Source organism: Sinocyclocheilus rhinocerous, unplaced genomic scaffold, assembly GCF_001515625.1.
Source record: "Sinocyclocheilus rhinocerous isolate Xijiao unplaced genomic scaffold, SAMN03320098_v1.1 scaffold348, whole genome shotgun sequence".
Classification (NCBI taxonomy): Eukaryota; Metazoa; Chordata; class Actinopteri; order Cypriniformes; family Cyprinidae; genus Sinocyclocheilus; species Sinocyclocheilus rhinocerous.
This window is the reverse complement of record NW_015635025.1, coordinates 1,344,205-1,366,600: the sequence shown is the minus strand read 5'-3', so window position 1 is coordinate 1,366,600 and position 22,396 is coordinate 1,344,205. Positions and strand designations below refer to the sequence as shown.

General features: G+C 40.1%; 3 protein-coding genes across 4 annotated transcripts in view; 2 read left to right on the top strand and 1 right to left on the bottom strand.

Annotated features, from left to right (window-relative positions):
• The window catches only part of tmem129 (transmembrane protein 129, E3 ubiquitin protein ligase), a 14,517-nt gene extending 13,559 nt beyond the window's left edge, over nt 1–958 (bottom strand). The window contains exon 1 of the mRNA XM_016560273.1: nt 664–958. Coding sequence (XP_016415759.1) covers nt 664–868 — 205 coding nt within the window. The 5' untranslated portion in view covers nt 869–958. The remainder of the gene's footprint in view (nt 1–663) is intronic.
• A 370-nt stretch (nt 959–1,328) lies between these two features.
• Nucleotides 1,329–3,491, top strand: LOC107746165 (uncharacterized). Of its 2 annotated transcripts, none has more exons than XM_016560275.1 (3): nt 1,329–2,030; nt 2,288–2,443; nt 2,985–3,491. In XM_016560275.1, exons 1-3 carry the CDS (start codon nt 1,655–1,657, stop codon nt 3,263–3,265), a joined length of 813 nt encoding a protein of 270 aa, XP_016415761.1. In that variant the 5' UTR covers nt 1,329–1,654; the 3' UTR covers nt 3,266–3,491. The 2 variants fall into 2 exon arrangements, with proteins under 2 accessions (XP_016415761.1, XP_016415760.1); XM_016560274.1 differs by having other exon boundaries at nt 1,329–2,035; nt 2,287–2,443.
• Nucleotides 3,492–13,553: 10,062 nt separating this feature from the next.
• On the top strand, nt 13,554–19,807 carry LOC107746166 (protein atonal homolog 8-like). The gene is made up of 3 exons (XM_016560276.1): nt 13,554–14,403; nt 16,060–16,251; nt 18,498–19,807. Exons 1-3 carry the CDS (start codon nt 13,879–13,881, stop codon nt 18,501–18,503), a joined length of 723 nt encoding a protein of 240 aa, XP_016415762.1. The 5' UTR covers nt 13,554–13,878; the 3' UTR covers nt 18,504–19,807.
• The last annotated feature ends 2,589 nt before the right edge of the window (nt 19,808–22,396 follow it).

The window sequence follows — 22,396 nt, the reverse complement described above, 5'->3', positions numbered from 1 at the left end:
ATATGTTTATATATAGAGAGCTAAACAGCCATCTAGGGGTTACACGATAGTATTACAGATGATAAATGGTGAATAAGTTAGAGATAAATATTTGAATAAATATTTTAGTAATATTTTGTAAAATCCCCTTAAATTACAACATGTTAAATAAAAAAATATTACTGTTGGTTCAATTATTATTGAACCAAATTTGTGTTTAAAAAATTGATCAGTAGACAGGTGAAATGATGCATATATTAGGCTAGTGCAGATACTAGACCTTCTTTAATTATCATCAAAATTACAATATAATATTACAATAAACTAATATATCGTATAGCCTGTTGAGGAAGAGAAGGAAACTACACAGCTCGAAATTCAGTATGAACGCACAGCCTAATGGTACACAACTTATAAAATATCATGTTTTAATTTTATTTTTTTACTGTATGTTTTATTTAAACAGTAAAATGCTGCAAATAATTTTTTCTTACGCTTGAAACGCGATTTACACCTTTACAAAGCTTCTGTTGCGCATGCAAATTTAATTTACGCTTACAGTCTTATGTACACTTCCACAACTCTTACCCTGCGTATGCAAATCTTATTGACGTCATTCTACCTTCACAGGTGCAGTATGTATGGAGATCTGCACGTGACTGCATCCGGGGACGCGGCGCGTACCGAGCGGCAGGCAGCAGTGCAGCAGCGCGGTCAGAGTGCTCCTCCGGAGGTGGTGCTGGATGAAGCCTATGTCTTCGCTGCCGAGCCACTGCGAGAAGATGTGCTGCACCGTGAAGCCGGCCGAGCGGAACTCGTTCGGCGTGAAAACGAAGCACAGCGCGAACACGACATACGCCAGAGTGAAGGTGGCGTCCGGACGATCCATGCTGAACTCTCCGGGATCACCGTGGCATTCCAGTCGAACACACGACACGTCTTCGCGAGCAGCTCAGGATTCAGGAAACACGGTGTCTGACGCTGCGGGATGACGTCAGCGCGTAGCAGTGACGCTTTCAAAATAAAAGCCGCCGCGCCGCGCTGATAAACGCAACTGCGAGTGTTAGACAAACTTTACAGGATATATTCCAGTGTGTGGACAAAAAGAGAGAAGAAACAACTCGCGTCTGATACATTCTGTTGATCTTAAAAGCAGGATTAAATCTCGAAGCGCAATGCTTTATACTTGTATACTGTATATATCAGAATCTGTTTTTTCGTTAAACCGAAATGAATGAACGCTGATAAAAGCTAAAAGCAAAGCCATGTATTTTCCCAAGAGGACTTCCTAATTATGCAGAAGAGCTATGTTCCCTGTGCGCGAGTATTGGGTCATATTTCTCATGTTTCTGTGTAGGATTATTGTGCGTCATGTGAACGCTGTAATCCGATTGCCTTCAGAGGGGCGGGCCGAAGATCGACTGACAGCCTCCCCGACCTATCAGGCCGCAACCGCTGAGAGATCGACCAATGGGAGCGGGCGCTCGACAGCATGGGGGCGGGGCGCAGCCCTGTGATTGGCCGTGTCCTTAAACGCGCAGCCTCGCGGCTAGCTTTCCGTTCTGTCCATTACCGAAACCCGAATGGAAACGGCGTTAGTCTCACCCAAACGTCTTATTCTGAATCCCGACGACTGTAACGGAATATATACTGTAACGGCGTCCGTGAGATCCAGATGTCGAGCAGCCGAAGGAGCACGCACTTCTGGAGCGAGGAGGAGACGGATTTCCTCCTGCAGACTCTGAAGGAGATGAACATCGACCGCTACAGAGACGGACGCAAGCACCGCAACAGCCTGATCTTCCGGAGGGTCTGCGCGCGGCACAAGGAGGCGGGCTTCGCGCGCTCCTGCGACCAGGTCAAGCACCGCTGGAAAACACTCAAGTCCATCTACTACAAGGCCAAGAAGCAGAGCAGCAGCAGCTCTAACGCGGCCTTCAAACACTTCGACACGATGGAGGAAATCTTCGGACACAGACCTGTGGCTGTCAGCACCGACACCGAGCCCGACAGCAAGGGCTTCACCTTCGAGGATGGAGAGGAGGGTGGGGGTGAGTGGCACATCTCTAGTGCATGCAAGTAGATGCATTGCCACGTGATATTAGAAGAAGTTTTATCAGAAACTATTGAGAGTCTTGATCAGAAAAGAAGCGGCACAATAAAGAAATAATAAATAAACACACATGCATATAGAACTTAAGTCAGACAAAAATAGGACATAATGTGGTGCAATGAAAGTAACGGTGAAGTGTGGCACAGAGCGATCTTTTCGAGGATTTCTAACCTTGCGTGTTTGTCTGTGTTAAAGATAATGTGGTGGATGATGTGGAAGGTGGGATTCAGGAAATCCAGTCAGTGAAAACAGAGAATGAGCCCCTGATCCTCACACAAGCGTCACACGAGAGCTCCACGACATCCACCGAGAGCTTCACCTCCACCTCCACCCAGCAGAGCGCAGCTCCAGGTCTGACACACACCGCTCATCCTCAGTGCTACATTTCTACAAACCTGATGAAGAAACACACTCATCCTAATCTCGGATGATCCTGAGGGTGAGCACATTGTTCGTTTTTGGCAGAACTATTCCTTTAAATATGAACAGTCATGTGATGCATTAAATGATTATATGCCTTTGAGGTTCATTTATGTGAAGTTTCAAATTGTGTCCGGCGAGTTTAATATACTGAATTAAAGCAACATTACGTAACTTTTTTTTTTTTCTCAAAATAAAGATAATGCAATTATAATCTGAAAAGAGTCTTGCACCCTGACATCCGATTATATTTAGAGGCCTCCTACTTTAATATGTTTAGTTTGCACAGCATCACATATACAGTACGTTGTCTGTTTTAATTTACTGGTGGATCTTTATCTGTCGGCGTGTGAAAGTGAGCAGGATTTGAGAACTAGAGAGTTATCAGCATTGTGCACAGCACACCTGTTCATGTACAGTGATCAGAGGAAGCCATGCAGCTGATGGCAGCCGTTGTCTGCTGTGTTCTCAGGCGTGCTGAAGCGCAGGCGGTCGTGTTGTGCTGCGCTGCACAGTCAGTATCAGGGCTTTCTGGAGAGACTGCAGCGGAGCCAGAACACATGGCTGGAGTGCCAGCTGGAGCAGAGTCACCTCCGAGAGGAGCGTCTGATCGCCCGAGTGCTGGCCGAACACAGCCGGTCCATGGAGGCCTTAGTCAGCCAGCTCTTCTCAGGCTTGAGGAGCCTCCTGCCCTCGTCTCAGCTCAGCACACAGCCTGACGCCAGCCCAGCGCAGAGCAGGACTGAGTCCTGAATCACACACACACACACAGCTCTCAGAGACTCGAGGAGCACCTCACACACTCTTCATCCCTATGCAGTCTTCTGCAGCCCTGCACTGGTTTGTTAAAGGTAGTGATAATGTAGCAATCCAGCATCTGTTTAACACTGGTAGGTGTTTGTTATTGTTACATTGTACCACATAGCTTCTGTAAAAAGTGTTCATCAAATGTTTAGTCATGAATAAAGATGTGAGTGTGTGTAATGTGATTTTCTCATGAGCCTCATCGGTTTTTTAAATAAATACTGAAAGTGTTTTGTGTGTAATACATTTCAAACATCAAAAAAATATTTTTGCATGACAAATTCCATTGTTTATTATTATTATTATTTTATTTTTTTTTCTCATCATAAACCCATAGCAATGAGGAGCATGGTTTTACCTGTGGCTACAATATTATTATTATTTTTTTGCATTTAGCAACGCAGTGGGTAACTGATGTTTAAAAGTCGTCAGTTCGAAGTCAGAAATCAGGTCAAGTATGCAAATCAAACTGACGTCAAAAACTTGACATGATGTTGATTTGATGTAAATTGAACGTCAAACATTTTGGCCTACATATACATTAAACCAGTTTCAGTCTGGGATTCGCTTCCTATTTTCACCCAATTACCACTGGAAGAAATCAGCATACAAACTGAATTTAAAATGATGTCGCAGCGTCTTGATTTAAGTCTTGACTAATATTTGACATCAAATTGATATCAAGGTGCCTGCTGGGTAATAATACATGCGATAAAAACACAAACAAAAATACACGACAAACGTATGTTTTTCAAAGATAAAAAGAATGCAAATAGAAAATGCTGACTTGGCAGTAAAGGAAAAAAAAGAAAAATAACTATTTTTGAAGGCAGTTGAAGAAATGTTAGAAGCAAAATAATCTGTTATTGTTGCTTAACAAAAGAGCTTTAAAGCCTGCCATGAAATGACAAAGCTTTCTTCTCCTTAAATACGTTTAGTTCTAAGTAATTTTAAAATGAATCAAAAGTAAAAAGTTCAAACCAAATCCAGTAAGAGCCTGATGAAAGATCAACATCAGAGTCTTGCATAAATTAAGAGTTATTATTGTTGTTAACTTATTGTTGTTAAAAAGACTATGAAATATAAAAATTCTGTCATCATTTACTCACACTCATGTCATTCAACCCTGTTTGACTTTCTTCCTTCTGTGAAACTGTTGTTTTTCCCACAACACTATGTCAAGGGTGAATGGTCAAGTGAATGGCTTGGTTGCACCAATCTTCAAAATATCTTCTTTCATTTTCTGCAGAAGAAAGAAAGTCTGGTTTGGAGCAATATGACAGAATATTCTTCTTTTTTTTTTTTGTAAAGTGACTTTTATAGCAGTAGATGTACTTTACTGTATCCTTGCTCAAAATCAGCGGTGTTCTATCAAATGTGCATTCATATATATGCAATATTATTTTTGTTAACTGCATCTGCAGTATATTCAATAATACATATTGTTTCTTTCTTATTGTATTAATTAATGTACTCCTTTTTAAGGGCCTAACCCCAGCAAACACATGGTAACTCATGGCCGGATGGGCTGAAATTATCCAGGGCTGGAAACATATGTAAAATAATGCGATCATCAAACATTGAACAGCATGTAAATCAAAACTGAACTGTTGAATGAAATGCAAGCTTTGGGGGTGTTGATAGAAATCATCTACACCATCAAAATTCATAAATGCACAGCACAATACAGATCATGGAACAATGCACAGTACAAGCGCAGCGTTGAGCTTCTTGAGTCTGTTCAGTAAAGAGTGTTTTGATTGGTGGATTAAAAGCTCACCGCGATTGGCTGAACGGAATATCCTCCAAAAAAAGATATTTATGAATCTTAACCTGCCAGGAAGGTCTCAAAAATACCGCACACAAATTCAAAGCAGCAGGTCAAGTATGCAAATCAAACTGACGTCAAAAACTTGACATGATGTTGATTTGATGTAAATTGAACGTCAAACATTTTGGCCTACATATACATTAAACCAGTTTCAGTCTGGGATTCGCTTCCTATTTTCACCCAATTACCACTGGAAGAAATCAGCATACAAACTGAATTTAAAATGATGTCGCAGCGTCTTGATTTAAGTCTTGACTAATATTTGACATCAAATTGATATCAAGGTGCCTGCTGGGTAATAATACATGCGATAAAAACACAAACAAAAATACACGACAAACGTATGTTTTTCAAAGATAAAAAGAATGCAAATAGAAAATGCTGACTTGGCAGTAAAGGAAAAAAAAGAAAAATAACTATTTTTGAAGGCAGTTGAAGAAATGTTAGAAGCAAAATAATCTGTTATTGTTGCTTAACAAAAGAGCTTTAAAGCCTGCCATGAAATGACAAAGCTTTCTTCTCCTTAAATACGTTTAGTTCTAAGTAATTTTAAAATGAATCAAAAGTAAAAAGTTCAAACCAAATCCAGTAAGAGCCTGATGAAAGATCAACATCAGAGTCTTGCATAAATTAAGAGTTATTATTGTTGTTAACTTATTGTTGTTAAAAAGACTATGAAATATAAAAATTCTGTCATCATTTACTCACACTCATGTCATTCAACCCTGTTTGACTTTCTTCCTTCTGTGAAACTGTTGTTTTTCCCACAACACTATGTCAAGGGTGAATGGTCAAGTGAATGGCTTGGTTGCACCAATCTTCAAAATATCTTCTTTCATTTTCTGCAGAAGAAAGAAAGTCTGGTTTGGAGCAATATGACAGAATATTCTTCTTTTTTTTTTTTGTAAAGTGACTTTTATAGCAGTAGATGTACTTTACTGTATCCTTGCTCAAAATCAGCGGTGTTCTATCAAATGTGCATTCATATATATGCAATATTATTTTTGTTAACTGCATCTGCAGTATATTCAATAATACATATTGTTTCTTTCTTATTTTATTAATTAATGTACTCCTTTTTAAGGGCCTAACCCCAGCAAACACATGGTAACTCATGGCCGGATGGGCTGAAATTATCCAGGGCTGGAAACATATGTAAAATAATGCGATCATCAAACATTGAACAGCATGTAAATCAAAACTGAACTGTTGAATGAAATGCAAGCTTTGGGGGTGTTGATAGAAATCATCTACACCATCTGTGTTTTGATCATTGATCTGAATCTCATCCGGATGCATAGAATGCATGATGCTAGAATAAAACTTAACAGTAAAAACGTAAAAAGTTAACAGCTTAATAAAGCAAAGCTATGTTTAATTCTGGCATAATCACTGATATTGATCTTTTATCGGGCTCTCATAACTGAATTAACATTTCCACGCCTTCTTTCTTTGCGTGCTCATTTGGGCGGCATTATGCTAATATTTCCACATAGTGAGGTAGATATGTGGGGCGTTTTAGAACGAGCGGTTTTAGGGGGGCGTGGCAGAGTCTTCACTTTGATAAAGAATATCTCTTTGGTTTTGAGACTTTAGTCTTTGCAACTTCAGGGATCTTATCTATGCACAATCAGCTTGTAACACTCCAAAGAGAAAGGAAAACTTGAAATCGCATCATATGACCCCTTTAAAGATCATATGAGTCGCACTATTCATCTCCTCCACTAGGTGTCACTCTGTCACCTGCGAACACTATACAGTTGACTAAGAGTTTAGTCTAAAATCACAGTTCAAACTAAACACAAACTATGTAGGAAATAATAGTATAATAGCAAGACTTTTCATACATCTTTTATATTTTCATCTGTAAATCAGTGTCTCAAATGTTTATACAGGCATGTTTTAGTTTTAAAAACTACAACTAAAACTTATGCCTAAATTATATAAATTAGTGTCAAGAGTGTTGTTACAACCTACCATAAAATATGTTATTGACATGTAAATCATGTTTATAAATATGTTTAGTATGATTTATGATTATATTAAATATATGCATGATTCATTTCTTTGATGTCATCTCACCAGCACAAGCATGAAAATCCAGGAAACGTTTGTAAGTGATGTTTTGAGTCATGCTGAGTGTGTGAGGAGACACTGGCTGATCTCAGCAGCTGTGAGTGTTTACTGTGGGCTCGTGTGGAGTGCTGGCGTCAGGCAGGGCACAGGCAGAGCCAGAGGAATGTCGTATCAGAGCAACAGCAGCAGGTCGCTGGATGACTGGCACTCTGCCCGGGAACAGACGGGTGCCCGTGTGCTTGGAAGCACACACACACACTCACACTCACACACACACTAACACACACACACACACACACACACACATACACACATAAAACCAGCTATGGTTAAACGTGTGTGTTTCTGAAGAAAAACACTGGACTTTCTTTATCATCATCATCTTCATCATTATTATTATTATAAAACTCTCTCTCTTTATATATATATATATATATATATATATAAAGAGCATTCATGATCACCCCCCAGCCCATGAAGGATGCATCTATCTTAAGTGTTACGCAATGACAAGGAGCTCCCAACATAGGACCCTGAGACAAGAACCAAGGGTTCTTCCACATGAAGGCATCATGAGAAATGGGTTGCCCCTTGGGAAAAAACCCTTGGTCCTGAGCCACCACTGCAAAGCTCTCATGTACAGCAGACCAGTGTCGGAGTGACCCTGTTAAATCAAGCGGTCGAGAACCAGACTGGATTCTGTAGCCTCTCTCCAACCCTCTACGGACACCTTAGCTTTTAAATAATAACATATATAGAAGGTGCACAGTGTCATTCACACAAACACCAAACACCATCATGGTAACACACATGAAACTGAAATAATGCAATAAACATTCATTTAACAACATTAGGTGTAACACACAACCCTAATATACAAAACTGAAGAAGAAACAGTTATTTCAACAAAAACAACATCAAATTTGAAATGTAACGCAGGGAATTCTGGGAATGTCAATTTACGGTTATTCACTGTAAATTATACAGTCTTTTTCACTTCCAGAAACGGTATACTACCGTAAAATTCATGTCCAATACATGTAATTTCCAATACAGTTTTTCACTGTATATAGTAGGGGAATTTACCGTTAACCATTTAACAGGTTTTTACTGTAGCATTTTTACAGTCTTTTACCGTTAAATTCACGGTCATTTTTTACAGTGTACAGTCTGCAGGACCCATTGAGACACATTTGGCAGAAGTTTCCATGATGCCAGATGGTCTACTGTATTCTATTGTACTTTCAGTAGTCAATTTGGTGCATAGATCGGTCGATGGCTTTGGCCATCTCCTTAGTGGCTCGAAGAGACAAATCTGTTGAAATGCGTCCGGGTCTGCCCCCTCGCCCTCATCAAGATCTCACAGCAGGTCAGCCTGGTATGCCTGCAACAAAGCCATATTATGCAGACACCTTACCCGCCAAAGCCGAAGTTGTTCTGCACAGCTTGGTGGGTAATGTCGGGGCCTTTAGGAATAGCAAGTGTCTGTTCCACCTTAGGCATCGCCCCATGGCCCTGCTTATTCAGCCCTCTAATGTTGGAATAATTCGTAACAGTGGGGCTGAAGAGCCAAGCTGAATATGGTTTATTCCACGATCTCGACACTAGCGTAGTTTGTTCCAGATGCACTTTTAAAGGAGCAGTTCACTTCCAGAATTAAAATTCTGTCATCATTTACTCACCCTCCACTTGCTCCAAACCTGTACGAGTTTCTTTATTCTGTTGAACACAAAAGAAGATATTCTGAAAAATGTTAGTATCCGAACAGACTTGTACTTGTGTAAAAAAAACTTGATGGTGCCCATCAACTGTTCAGACGTTCTGCCATTCCATTGGACTGATTTCACACATGCTTCAAGACGCAATCACACAGAGGCGATCCCGCAGTGTTTCGACACAGCGTGAATTCCCTTCAGTTTGACACTGAACACATGTTAGAAGCCCAAGACATCCCTTCATCTACCACTAATTTTACTGTTCAACACTGGATGGACCTCAAAGACTCCCACAACTTCATCTTACAGTTCTTTAGTAATATATAAGCTTGATTACTCTCATTGTATTTGGACTGTACACTGGCCTGCTGTTGCCTGATTTCTCCCAAGGTTTCTCTCTTTTTCATTTCTTGTCACAGTCACTTTGGCTTGGACGATATGAGCACAATCTTAAACCCTGCAGTGACACACACCACCAAACTGTACAGTAATTGGGATTGGCACTTCTAATCCAAACTGGTATAAACTGAACAAAACCTTACAGATGTCATACCTTTCAAACCTTACAGATTTTCATATGAGTGCGTAATGAGTTAATAACTCCATCTTGCAACTAGTATTAATTATATCCAGCTATATCCACATACATACAGTACACTGCCATAATCATTCAATACATTGTATACTACAGCAGATCTCAGCTGTTTGATTGTTTATAATCATATGTATGCTTTGGTCCAGATCTAAATGGTTCAAAGTGGACTATTAGGCTTTAGTGTACTATAAACACTAACATTATGAATTTCTGATAAGCTTCACAGTTAATCAATGATGCAAACGTCATCAAATAAATGACAGATCCTAATTCTGCTGTAAAACAGCTCTAACCACACAACAGAGTTATTATTCAGCTCCAGTCAGATCAACAACGTGTAAAGTTCATCCATTATGAACAAATCTGATTCACCTATAAAGCAGAAGACAATAGTGTCAATATTCAGCATAATTCAGTTCTTCTTCTCATCTGATAGTGTCAGTGCTGACAGATTGATACATTTACAGAGTATCTCTAGTGCCATTTAATATGCTAATATCTCACATATCTTGATCTCTTGCTTGGCCAAATTCGCCTACACTGTAGTAATCTGGTCTTCAAAGAGCTTCTGGATAGAAGGACTGTTTCTACTGCTCAAAGAGTGTTGTTCATTATGATTTACACCTAATTATGGTTACATCTGTTGGTGCTGGAATGAGAGATGAGCAGCCTCGGCATGATGTAGACATGTGAAAAAAAACTCCACCAGGAGACAAAAAAAAAAAAACCTTGGGAGAAAGCAGGATCAGAAAATTATTTTGTCTTCTAGGAAATATATTAATATTTTACATAGCTTCTGAAGGGCATTACTGAATAAAAAATAATAAAAAATTAATTAAGTCCTATAATGCCACACGTAGCTGTCAGATTTGAAAAGTAGAAGCAAGAAAGTTGCTCCTTGTTCAATTGTAGTTGTATTGTTTAACAGTATTTTTTAAGTATGTTTAGTACAATGTTTTTAAAAGTACATCCAAAAAAAGTCTTTCATGTAAATTGTTATTTTAAAGTATTTAAAATGCAGTATAGCCAATTAAATGCCTATTCAGCAAAATTTCAACAATAACAAAAATAAAACAAAACTATTTATTAAACTGCAAAAATAGAAATGGTACATGCAAAAAAAATTATTTATGAAAAATACTCTTGTCCTGAGAATGCAGTTCAGATTTTTGGAAAGTTTACTTCAGTTATTCATAACGTTTTTTTGCTGTAACATTAAAACATTTTTTTAAAATATATTTGTATTCCAACTCCTTTTTTAAAGCTGCTCCGTTACATTTAAGCAATATAATTCAAAATCATAAAGAACATGGATTATATATACTGTATATATATATATATAGAGAGAGAGAGAGATTTCTAAAACAACAAAAACAAGTTCCCTGACGCACGAAATCAAGATCACCTAAATTTTTTCTCATTTGAAAAGCCGTTTCACTGGGATCCAGGTCATAACAGAGAAGGTTGATGCTGTTCTTGAACATTTTGTCATTTTAATTTAATTCTTTTGAGTACATTAGTAAAATGAAAGTTAACTTCATTTTGTTTTGGGACTATTTGAATACTTTTGTTGGTATAACGATGGCTTTGTGCTTTGAACTGCATGAGGAGAGTAAATGTGTGTCCTGGAGTAAAGGGAAAGACTTGTGTGCTGATGGAGATGTTACCATCACGGATCACGGAGCAGAGGAGCTTGTGCTCAGCTGTCAGCAGATAATATGGAGTGTGTGCTGCTTCACACAGGCTGTCAACTGTGTTAATGTCAGAGGCACTGACTCAAGAATATCCCACCCGAAATTAAAGAAGTTTAATGGTATTTGATTTCATGCCATTTCATATATTGTTTAATTATAGGACCACTTTAACAACTTTGCGGTTTATAGTGAAAAATAACCTACCTAACTACACTGAACAAAATTATAAACGCAACACTTTTGTTTTTGCCCCCATTTTTCATGAGCTGAACTCAAAGATCTAAGACTTTTTCTATGTACACAAAAGGCCTATTTCTCTCAAATATTATTCACAAATCTGTCTAAATCTGTGTTAGTGAGCACTTCTCCTTTGCCGAGATAATCCATCAACCTCACAGGTGTGGCATATCAAGAGGCTGATTAGACAGCATGATTATTGCACAGGTGCGCCTTAGGCTGGCCACAATAAAAGGCCACTCTAAAATGTGCAGTTTTATCACACAGCACAATGCCACAGATGTCACAAGTTTTGAGGGAGCGTGCAATTGGCATGCCGACTGCAGGAATGTCCACCAGAGCTGTTGCCCGTAAATTGAATGTTCATTTCTCTACCATAAGCCATCTCCAAAGGCGTTTCAGAGAATTTGGCAGTACATCCAACCGGCCTCACAACCGCAGACCACGTGTAACCACACCAGCCCAGGACCTCCACATCCAGCATCTTCACCTCCAAGATCGTCTGAGACCAGCCACCCGGACAGCTGCTGCAACAATCGGTTTGCATAACCAAAGAATTTCTGCACAAACTGTCAGAAACCGTCTCAGGGAAGCTCATCTGCATGCTCGTCATCCTAATCGGGGTCTCGACCTGACTGCAGTTCGTCGTCGTAACCGACTTGAGTGGGCAAATGCTCACATTCGATGGCGTCTGGCACTTTGGAGAGGTGTTCTCTTCACGGATGAATCCCGGTTTTCACTGTACAGGGCAGATGGCAGACAGCGTGTATGGCGTCGTGTGGGTGAGCGGTTTGCTGATGTCAACGTTGTGGATCGAGTGGCCCATGGTGGCGGTGTGGTTATGGTATGGGCAGGCGTATGTTATGGACAACGAACACAGGTGCATTTTATTGATGGCATTTTGAATGCACAGAGATACCGTGACGAGATCCTGAGGCTCATTGTTGTGCCATTCATCCACGACCATCACCTCATGTTGCAGCATGATAATGCACGGCCCCATGTTAATGCAATGTTGCAAGGATCTGTACACAATTCCTGGAAGCTGAAAACATCCCAGTTCTTGCATGGCCAGCATACTCACCGGACATGTCACCCATTGAGCATGTTTGGGATGCTCTGGATCGGCGTATACGACAGCGTGTTCCAGTTCCTGCCAATATCCAGCAACTTCGCACAGCCATTGAAGAGGAGTGGACCAACATTCCACAGGCCACAATCAACAACCTGATCAACTCTATGCGAAGGAGATGTGTTGCACTGCGTGAGGCAAATGGTGGTCACACCAGATACTGACTGGTTTTCGGACCCCCCCCCCGGACCCCCCAATACAGTAAAACTGCACATTTTAGAGTGGCCTTTTATTGTGGCCAGCCTAAGGCACACCTGTGCAATAATCATGCTGTCTAATCAGCATCTTGATATGCCACACCTGTGAGGTGGATGGATTATCTCGGCAAAGGAGAAGTGCTCACTAACACAGATGTAGACAGATTTGTGAACAATTTTTGAGAGAAATAGGCCTTTTGTCAACAGAAAAAGTCTTAGATCTTTGAGTTCAGCTCATGAAAAATGGGGGCAAAAACAAAAGTGTTGCGTTTATAATTTTGTTCAGTGTATATATAATAAAATTATAAAAATAAACATAATCAGACTTTTTTTTATTTTTCTTTTGAGACAGTTGTTTGCATTTAGGCTACAGTGTTCAATTGTAAACTATATAATACAGAGTTTATATTGCAAACAGTGCTAATCTAGCTGTAAAAGCTTCATAGCGCCTGATATGAAGACCTTGACAACCAGCTGCCGAATGTTATAATATTCTGTAATATTTACAGTTTATTAGAAAGATTACTGATGATGATTACTGCCCTCACGCCTGCTTTCTGACAGAGACACAGAGTATTATTATATTAAGTGTGACAAGAGTGCCACCTTGTGTGTTTCTGTGTGTGTGTGTGTGTGTGTGTGTGAGTGTGTGTGTCTGTGTATCTCACAAACTCTCTAAGAACACTTTAATGCTGGCGCTGCTTTATATCGACATCACAATCACGAGTGTGAGTGTGTGTGTTTCTCGTTTGTCGAAGCGTGTCGGGGAAGCGCTGCCTGGAGAAGTGTCGGGTCCTCCTGGAGGGTTTATTTTGGGCGGTCTCTCTCTCGCTCTCTCTCTCTCTCTCTCTCAGCAACAGGGGCTTCTGTGTTAACTGAGGCTAAATAAACACAGATGAACTGTCGAGCACATTCACAAAAATGTCCTGGCAATGTCTGCCTGACTGCACAAGACTCTCGGAACCCGCAGGAGCAACGCGTCGCCTCACAAACTCTCTGACATGAAGCGGGCATGTTCCTCCTAGAAGACTCTCCTGCTGCATTTGATCTTCTTATTGGACCTTCAGGCAGAGCGGACTTCCGACATGAAGAACCCGCATCTAGACGGCCACTGCAAGACCCTGCACTCGGGAGACAAGAGACTAAAGCGCAAAGCGCGAGAGCCACTCAAGCGCGTCAGTGACGACCATTTACCTTACTTTAACCTGTACAAGAACGCGCATCTCATGGCACAGACAGACGGCGGTCCGAAAGAGACGCGCGGCTCGGGGATCTTCGCGTCGGGGGACGAGAGCGTGTTAAATACCGCTCTGGATATGAGGATAAACACCGCGATGGCTGGAGAGGCTCCTGACTCCAAACTGAGAGCCGTCTCCGAGAAGTCTGTGAGTGGCAGAAGCGCTCAAACAGACACGCGCAGCGCGCAGGGTTTTCCTCTGGAGCGAGCGTTGCTTCAGGCGCCTGGCGAGAGCGCGGAATCACCGAGGAGACGCGCCGGAGAGCCGCCGGAGATCAAAGCCATTCAGCAGACGCGCAGGCTGCTGGCCAACGCGCGCGAGAGGACGCGTGTGCACACCATCAGCGCAGCCTTCGAGGCGCTGCGAAAGCAGGTAAACTCCGCGAGGCTCTGGCACTGCTGTTCGCGGAGAATACAGCTAGACTGCGATAAACGTTAGCATAGAAGCAAAGGAATGACCGTAAGCCGTAAACGCACTTTATTACACCAGAAGATTTTCAACAAACGACAGATGCTGTCCTATTGTAAAAGCTCATTCTCATTTTTGCAGCTTTGATGGAGATGTTACATACTTGTAACTTATTCCATCAGCACAACACAAAGTTAAAGTTTGAAATCATCAGTGAATATAACACATCCAGGCCACTCACCTATACATTTGGAAGATTGCCAAGAGCAAATAACTGTTTGAACTGTTGAATTATTGCAGGCAGCACACACCTGAAATAGCACTTTATATAACAGAGACTGTTTCAAATAACCAGGAAAACATCCAGTGTTGCCAACTAATTTTCAGAGAAAGTTACTGAAGGTAGGTTGATTTGTTGCTAAAAGTTGCTAAATGACGTTGTGATGTCATTGCGCGATGACGTTGTTACGTAATCACGACGCAAAATTCTGTCACTGCATCAAATCTCAGCAAAAATTATATTTTTTATATGTTAATTTAAATTTGTTCGTAAATTAATATAAATGCATAATATAATATTAAAATATAAACAACTGTATTTTTAAACACAACATTGAACTGAACACATTTTTTAACAATTTAAGATTTTTTTATTAGCTAGTAAACTAGTAAAACTACACATTCTGAGCAATAGTTTTAAGCAGTGTATTAGTTAGTATGCTACACTCTAAAAATCTGTAAAAATAGAGCAATATTAATATTAAGGAATTTTCCGTATTGATTTTTCACAGGTCTTTTACCTGCATTTTAAATTTTTGCATTGTATTTAGTGTTTTCGGGTTACAACGGATAATGAATAACGCATAATGTCCAGGAAAATTACTAGTACCTTTTCCATTTTTCTAGATATTTTTCCAACAGTGTACTAAGTGATCAACAATCACAGTTACAAGCTAACAAGGTGTATCATTAATGAACAATTATATTATTATTAATAGATCGAACAATTGCAAACAGCAAGTAACTTGATTCACATGATGCCTGTACTCATCTTTGGTTTCCTCTTTTTTTGTGTAACTTAGATGAAAATGTGTGCCTTTTTTATCGTTTGAGTCACTTATTAAAAGTTGCTCAAAGTTGCCAAATAAATGTTAGAAATAGCTACATTTGTTGCTAGATGCTTTTAGAATAAAAAGTTGCTAGGGTAGTGTGAAAAGTTGCTAAATTTAGCAACAAAATTGCTAAGTTGGCAACACTGAAAACATCAGAATCAGTGATGCAACTCAATCAAACATGTGACAAATCCCAGTTCTGCTGCAAAGCGACTCAAACAAGACCATCCCAGTCACTTCAGTGTTGGCTGAGATCAGTAAGAGTGTGAAGTTCATCAGTTTGACACAAGTTCGGTTCAGCCTGTGTCAGTTCAGTTCAATAACAGTGATTCAGCTGTAAAGTTCAGTTCAGGTTGTGTTCTCATCAGATGGTGTCGGTCTGTGTGGAGTTAACGGACTGAGCTGCCCGTGAGGAAGACTTCTGATCAATCAATAATACGTTTTCATCGTTTGTTTAGCCTGCATTTGTTAGTTCACGGCCTGCATTTCCTCACATCTGCTTTCACAGGTGCCCTGCTACTCGTACGGCCAGAAGCTCTCCAAGCTGGCTATATTAAGAATCGCTTGCAACTACATACTGTCTCTGGCTCAGCTGGCAGACCTGGACTACTCTCCGGACCAGAGCAAGCTGAGCTTCAGGGAGTGTGTGGAGCAGTGCACCCGGACGCTGCAGGCCGAGGGACGCTCCAAGAAGAGGAAGGTACGAGTCCAGCGTCTGCTTCTGGATTCACTCTTCAACTGATAGAATCCTTATTACATGACTTCGGGAAAGAAAACCACGTGTGTATTTCACGTTGCTCTCGTGTGAACCATGACACTGACCCACAAACTGTGAATAATTATAGACCGCCGACTAGAAGATTAAGACTCAACTGCATTCCGTTACACTTTATTTTGATAGTCCACATTAGACTTCGGTTTACTAGAAGTGACTTTATAACTACGTTAACTAGCAGTCATTATTAGTAGCTTAATATCTGCTAACACTTTATTTTAAAACTCCTCAACACACATTCAACTGACTACTGCATGTCAACTAACTCTCATTAATTTGCAACTACATGTCAGCTAACTCTCATTAGAGTATTAGTAGACTGTTAGGTTAGGCTTAGTAGAATAAGTTAACTTTCTTGCAGAGTGATTTATAGTCAGAGCTGGTTAGATTACTTAACTGATTACAGATTACATGATGAAAACTGTTGTTAGTAACGTAATCTAGGTTACTCATTTTAGGTAATGTAATCGGACTACTTTTTAGATTACTTTTTTAGATTACTTGTTTTAAACTTACATTAAATGTACTGTGTATCGATATAGAACAGCAAAGATAAAGAAAATATATTTCACTTTTTGATATCAACATCATAAAATGCATTAAACATTACATTAGTGAGTTGATAAAAACCTAATAATCCATTCAATCATAAAAACGTAAAATAAAAGCAGTTTAAACACTTGAAGACTAAAAATAGAAATATTTTATTTGTTCACCTGCACGACAATGTGACCATTAACCGACATCAGAGAACAGTAAACATGCAAATGTGTTGTTATAGAAATATTAACTTCCGCAGCGATATTTCAAGCAAATATTTTGTTTTATGGGGTGACAAAAACGCTTGGGAATCCCTGCATTAATAAACATGAAAACAGCAACGACACGCCCAAAGTAATCATGTAATCCATAAAAAAGTAACTGTAATCTGATTAGAAGCATTTTAAAATGTAATATGCTCCATACTACACTTTGAAATGTAATATAATTACAAGTACCTCATTTTTTTGGAATCTGTTACTATCAGTTACTACCCAGCACTGTTTACTTGACAGTCAGTAGAATGTCCATCAAAATAAAGTGTGAGCAGATATTAAGCAGACAGTCTACTAATACTCTAATGACTGCTAGTTGACATGGAGTTGCAAAGTTACTGATGTCTAAACTGGACTATCAGTGTGAAGTGCATTCTGAATTCTTGGACATGATTCTGCCATCCACTAGTTATTTTCTGCAAGCCATAAGAGTAATAATGGCAGAGCATGCATTATATGTGTGTATACGTGCCAATTAGAGGGACTTCCCCCGTGCCTAATAACCATCCCATTAAATTAAATTATCATCAGCTTTTGTCAGAGGCAGGACTGGGTGTTCCGCCAGCTTTTTCCTCCACTGCGTCCCGGCCGAATAAATGGAGTGATTGATGTTTTTGGGGGAGTTTTTTGACAGTCATGTAGTCCTGGTTTCCTGCAGCGCTATCCTATATCATCATGCACATAGTGTATGTTTTCCTCAGATAGGAGAGAGTTCAGAACGTTTATAATGCGGTTATTAGTAGTAATTGAGCAGCTGTGGCAGAGCTGCACACATGAAGGATCTGGAGACTGTGTGTGAAGGCAGGCAGCGCTGCATGTGAGCTCATGCGCTCCCCCCGTCCCGTCAGAGCCAGACACCAGATGTTCGCAGCGCTGCTTGGGAAGTCCTGCTGGCGCCACTCAGGGCAGAGGGCAGGGGGAAGGCACGCGAGCCGAGCCCAGAGAACGCATTCGCTGCAGGAACTGGCACATTCCCCAGCGCGCTCTTGGCCCGCTCCCCAGTTCTCCCTTGGCCATCTGTTCCAAAAAAACACTTTGAAATAAAAACGCAGCGCTCATCACTCTCTTACGGAGCAGCTGTTACAGAGGCGAGGGGAAACGAGAGGAGGAGGGGGGCGCCGGCCAAGAAAGAAATCCCTTTGTCAAGTAGAGCCAGTGAGTCTGAGGGGAAAAATGTTTTGGCACAGCAGAGGCTTGAAAAGCACCGAGCGAACATGGAAATGTGCATGAATGTTGCAACTCGGGAACCTTTTTCAACAAGTCCATTTCAAAGCAAATAGACTGCTATATCTAGTCAGTTTTGTTGTTTGGATTTTTGACTGCTAACATTGATTTTGTTGTTGCTCTTCACAACAGGAATAAAATGAAGAAAGTGTATGTGGAGAAAGAAGGACCTCAATCCTCCATCAACATGAAGACACTCTCCCCATGCTGGAAATGTAAGGAATTGTAATGTAATGAAAGTGTAAAGTGATTTTACACTGCACTATTGACTTTACTACAGCTAACCGAGTCAAAAACAAAACCGCTGTAGGCTCTGGATATGCTTTTGTACAACTTTTGCACAGCAGAAACACTTTCCAAACACAGATGATATGAAGTCAGTTCATTTTCCATTGTTACAGACTGGTTATTTATTTTTGTTTGTTTTGCAGTTTAACAAATCGTGCAGAGCTAGTTCATGTGCAAATTCTGTCAAAGATGTCCTGCCATGTGCAAGAAAGCGCACATTTTCTTTTCTTTTTGTAATCCATATAAATATGCTATTCTTCATTTTATCAATTACATTATAAACCATGATATAAATGCATATAATTCAGCACTCATCGCTTGTCTTCCATTTGGTTCATATTAACAATCTAGTTCTTAAATGGGAATCTGAAGTCTATGCTCTAGAGTATGTGGCTCTGTCAGCCAGTCACTTATGTTAGTCTGTATTTTATACATGTATCTACTGTTGAAATACTGTTTTGTAGTTAATTGTAGTCCAAGAATTCATCTCCATGACTGAAGAACTGCTTTTCTGAGGAATTAATAGGCAGTTGCTGGTGACCTGCCAAAAACATCAAACTCCAGAAGGAAACATCTGGTCATTCTGACCTGTGTGGGACTCCTATAAACACATCATTAAATCAAACGAATCAATGATTTAATTATGTCACAGACTGTATTATCTGTTGTTCTACATACATACACACACGCACATATACATATACAGTTCCGACAACCATGCAACGTGCCAGAAATGTATTAATCAAAGCAATAATGATCCAGTCATCGCATCCAAGCACAGCTCTTTTGGCCAGGTATATAATGCATTTGATTGTTTGTGAAAGTTTTACACTTTCTGTTCCTCCACTGAGCAAATAATACATAAACAACTTAGACTGTCGATTGATTAGTGCTTAGCAAATGTTTATAAGCAGTGTTTAACTACTTCCATTTAGTTAACCAGACACATTGTAAGGTTGCAGATGGCACAAGATCATCTTTTTGGACAGGTTACATGACTGATGATTTCATAAGCTGACAGCTGCTAAACAGACTGACTTGCGGTGTGTTGTGAGAGTTTTCCTCTCAGCTCCATCTGTCTAGATCTGCTTCACGTAGAGCTCACACATTTCTGTGTCACATCAGCAGCTCTGATAAAAATGAAGTAAAATGCATCGAGCTACTTCTATTTGAATATTACCACGTGATATAAAAAGAATAAGTATACGGCAAAAATAAACTATTTATTTATTTAATTATTTTATGCGATTAACTGGCTCAAAGGTTAAGTCCTGATGAATGAGTAAGATGGCCAAATCTTTAATGTTCACTTTTTTTTTTTACTTACTCCATACCACAGACTCTCTAAAAAGTAGTGAATGTCCATATCTGTCTCCAGCATTTGGTGAGATCTGCCTCGAGATCCGTTCATCCTCATTCTGCTGAACCTTGGTTTGAGTCCTTCCTGAAGGGCAGAAGCTTTAAGCTCTTTTGGGAAGGAGAGGCGTCTAACCCCTGGGGTACCACAGGGTTCAATGCTTGGCCCCCTCTCATTCTACATACATAACATTACAGAGTCCAGATCAGTCTTATTCCAGGAGAAAGTCCAAGGAGAAATTTTTTTAATGATTTGTTTTATCAGCTAAAGTAAAGGGAAGCATCTAAAACAGGAACATGCGACCATCCAAAAATGTGGCTCAGTTCCAGCAGATGTTACATAGGGGGCTATGTTAAGGTACAAATGTAACCGTTGAATGGGCAAAAATGCGGTGAACCGCAAAGAAAGTGGTGCTCTAGAACATCAGGACAATCACACCCACCTGTCTCAATACTCTACACATTTCTTTTGCCATTTGAAGATAATTGCAATGCTTTACTAACTGATCTTCCAGCTATAGCACTATCTGACATCACACATCACTGTTTCTGGGTAAAAACGCTCTATCAGATGCCAAAAACAAACTGTGCTAATAGACACTCACAGTGTGCTGTAAAAAAAATAATAATAATAAAAAAAAAATAATCACAATCCTAACCTTTTTTTCTCCTTACCAAAATATCAGATTGTGATTTCTCTTCTCTGAATATTAAAAATATTGGTGTTCAGGACACTGTGCGCCCTGAGGCTATAGTAAACACTGAGAGTTTAAAAGCTTTTAATAGCTTAAATGTGTGCTATAAATACATAATGCTGTTGAACCCGTAAATGGAAATGGACCCAGAAACAGCATTCAATACGTCACAACAGCAGATCAAAACACAGTGACATGCTTGATGACCCACATCAGACCTTCAGACCCGCTACACAGTCTACAATAAAGATCAACACATCACAAAATCACTTTTAAAAAATGTATTGTATTTACAGCATAAAAACGAAAGACACATTGATGAAGCAAGCAATGAAGCAAGTATGCCATAAATATCGAAGACATGCTAACACATGGTTGTCTGTAAAACTGCTTTGAAACTACACACACATATACGTGTGTGTGTGTGTGTGTGTGTGTGTGTGCGAATGAAGTGTGAAAATCTCAATACTGTCTTGCAGTTGTATCAATGAGTAGTATTTCTTCATCAGACAGCTAGCGTTAATCAGCCCATTAATTACAACAAACAAGACCCAGACTTGCAGGAAGACTAAAGACTATAAATGCCCACTACTGCTGCAGTCTCTAGCTAGAGATCTTTCAGCTCACTGCAGTTCCTCAAAATAGTGGCAAGAGCCAGAAAAGAACAATTTGTATCCCGTGTACAAACATGTGCGTGTGTGTGTGTGTGTCCACATGACACAAAGGCAAATGGAAATAAGAAATACATTCCTCACGTGTCAAATGTAGTCTGGGACAGTTTGCTGAAATTGTGCGACCTAAATTCAAGAATAAAGCAAAGATGAATGTAGTTACAAGTGGTTTACTATATTCAGTGTATTTTCTACAACAACGGCTCCATCTGTTGGAAGAGTTCAGTTATTGCACAGATATAACAAAATATTACAGATGTAACATTAACAAAAAATATGCCTAACGAAAATGACAAATTATAACATTTTGCATGTTCAGACAACCAGAATCTGCAAACGTTATATTGCATATTAATATAAAAATTCGTATAAAAAAAAAAAAAGTCATTGTCGTAGATTACCCACCAAACTGCTTTAAAGGGGTCCTATTATGCTCTTTTACAAAGTCTTGATTTTGTTTTGGGGGTGTACTAGAACAGGCTCTCATACTAGGTTATTCGAAAAACACATTATTTTTCACATATTTTACATTATTACAACACCCCTCTCCCCAGTCTGACATGAACGACTAGAATAATTCCTGTATCAAATGAAGGCCCGCCTTCTGAAATACGAAATGTGCTGTGATTGGTTAGCGGGGCCAGTGTGTGTTGTGATTGGTTAGCTGGGCCAGTGTGCGCTGTGATTGGTTAGCTGGGCCAGTGTGCGCTGTGATTGGTTAGCTGGGCCAGTGTGCGCTGTGATTGGTTAGCTGGGCCAGATTGCGCTGTGATTGGTTAGCTGGGCCAGTGTGCGCTTTGATTGGCTAGCTGGGCCAGTGTGCGCTGTGATTGGCTAGCTGGGCCAGTGTACGCTGTGATTGGTTAGCTGGGCCAGTGTGCTTTGTGATTGGTTAGCTGGGCCAGTGTGCGCTGTGATTGGCTAGCTGGGCCAGTGTACGCTGTGATTGGTTAGCTGGGCCAGTGTGCTTTGTGATTGATTAGCTGGGCCAGTGTGTGCTGTGATTGGTTAGCTGGGCCAG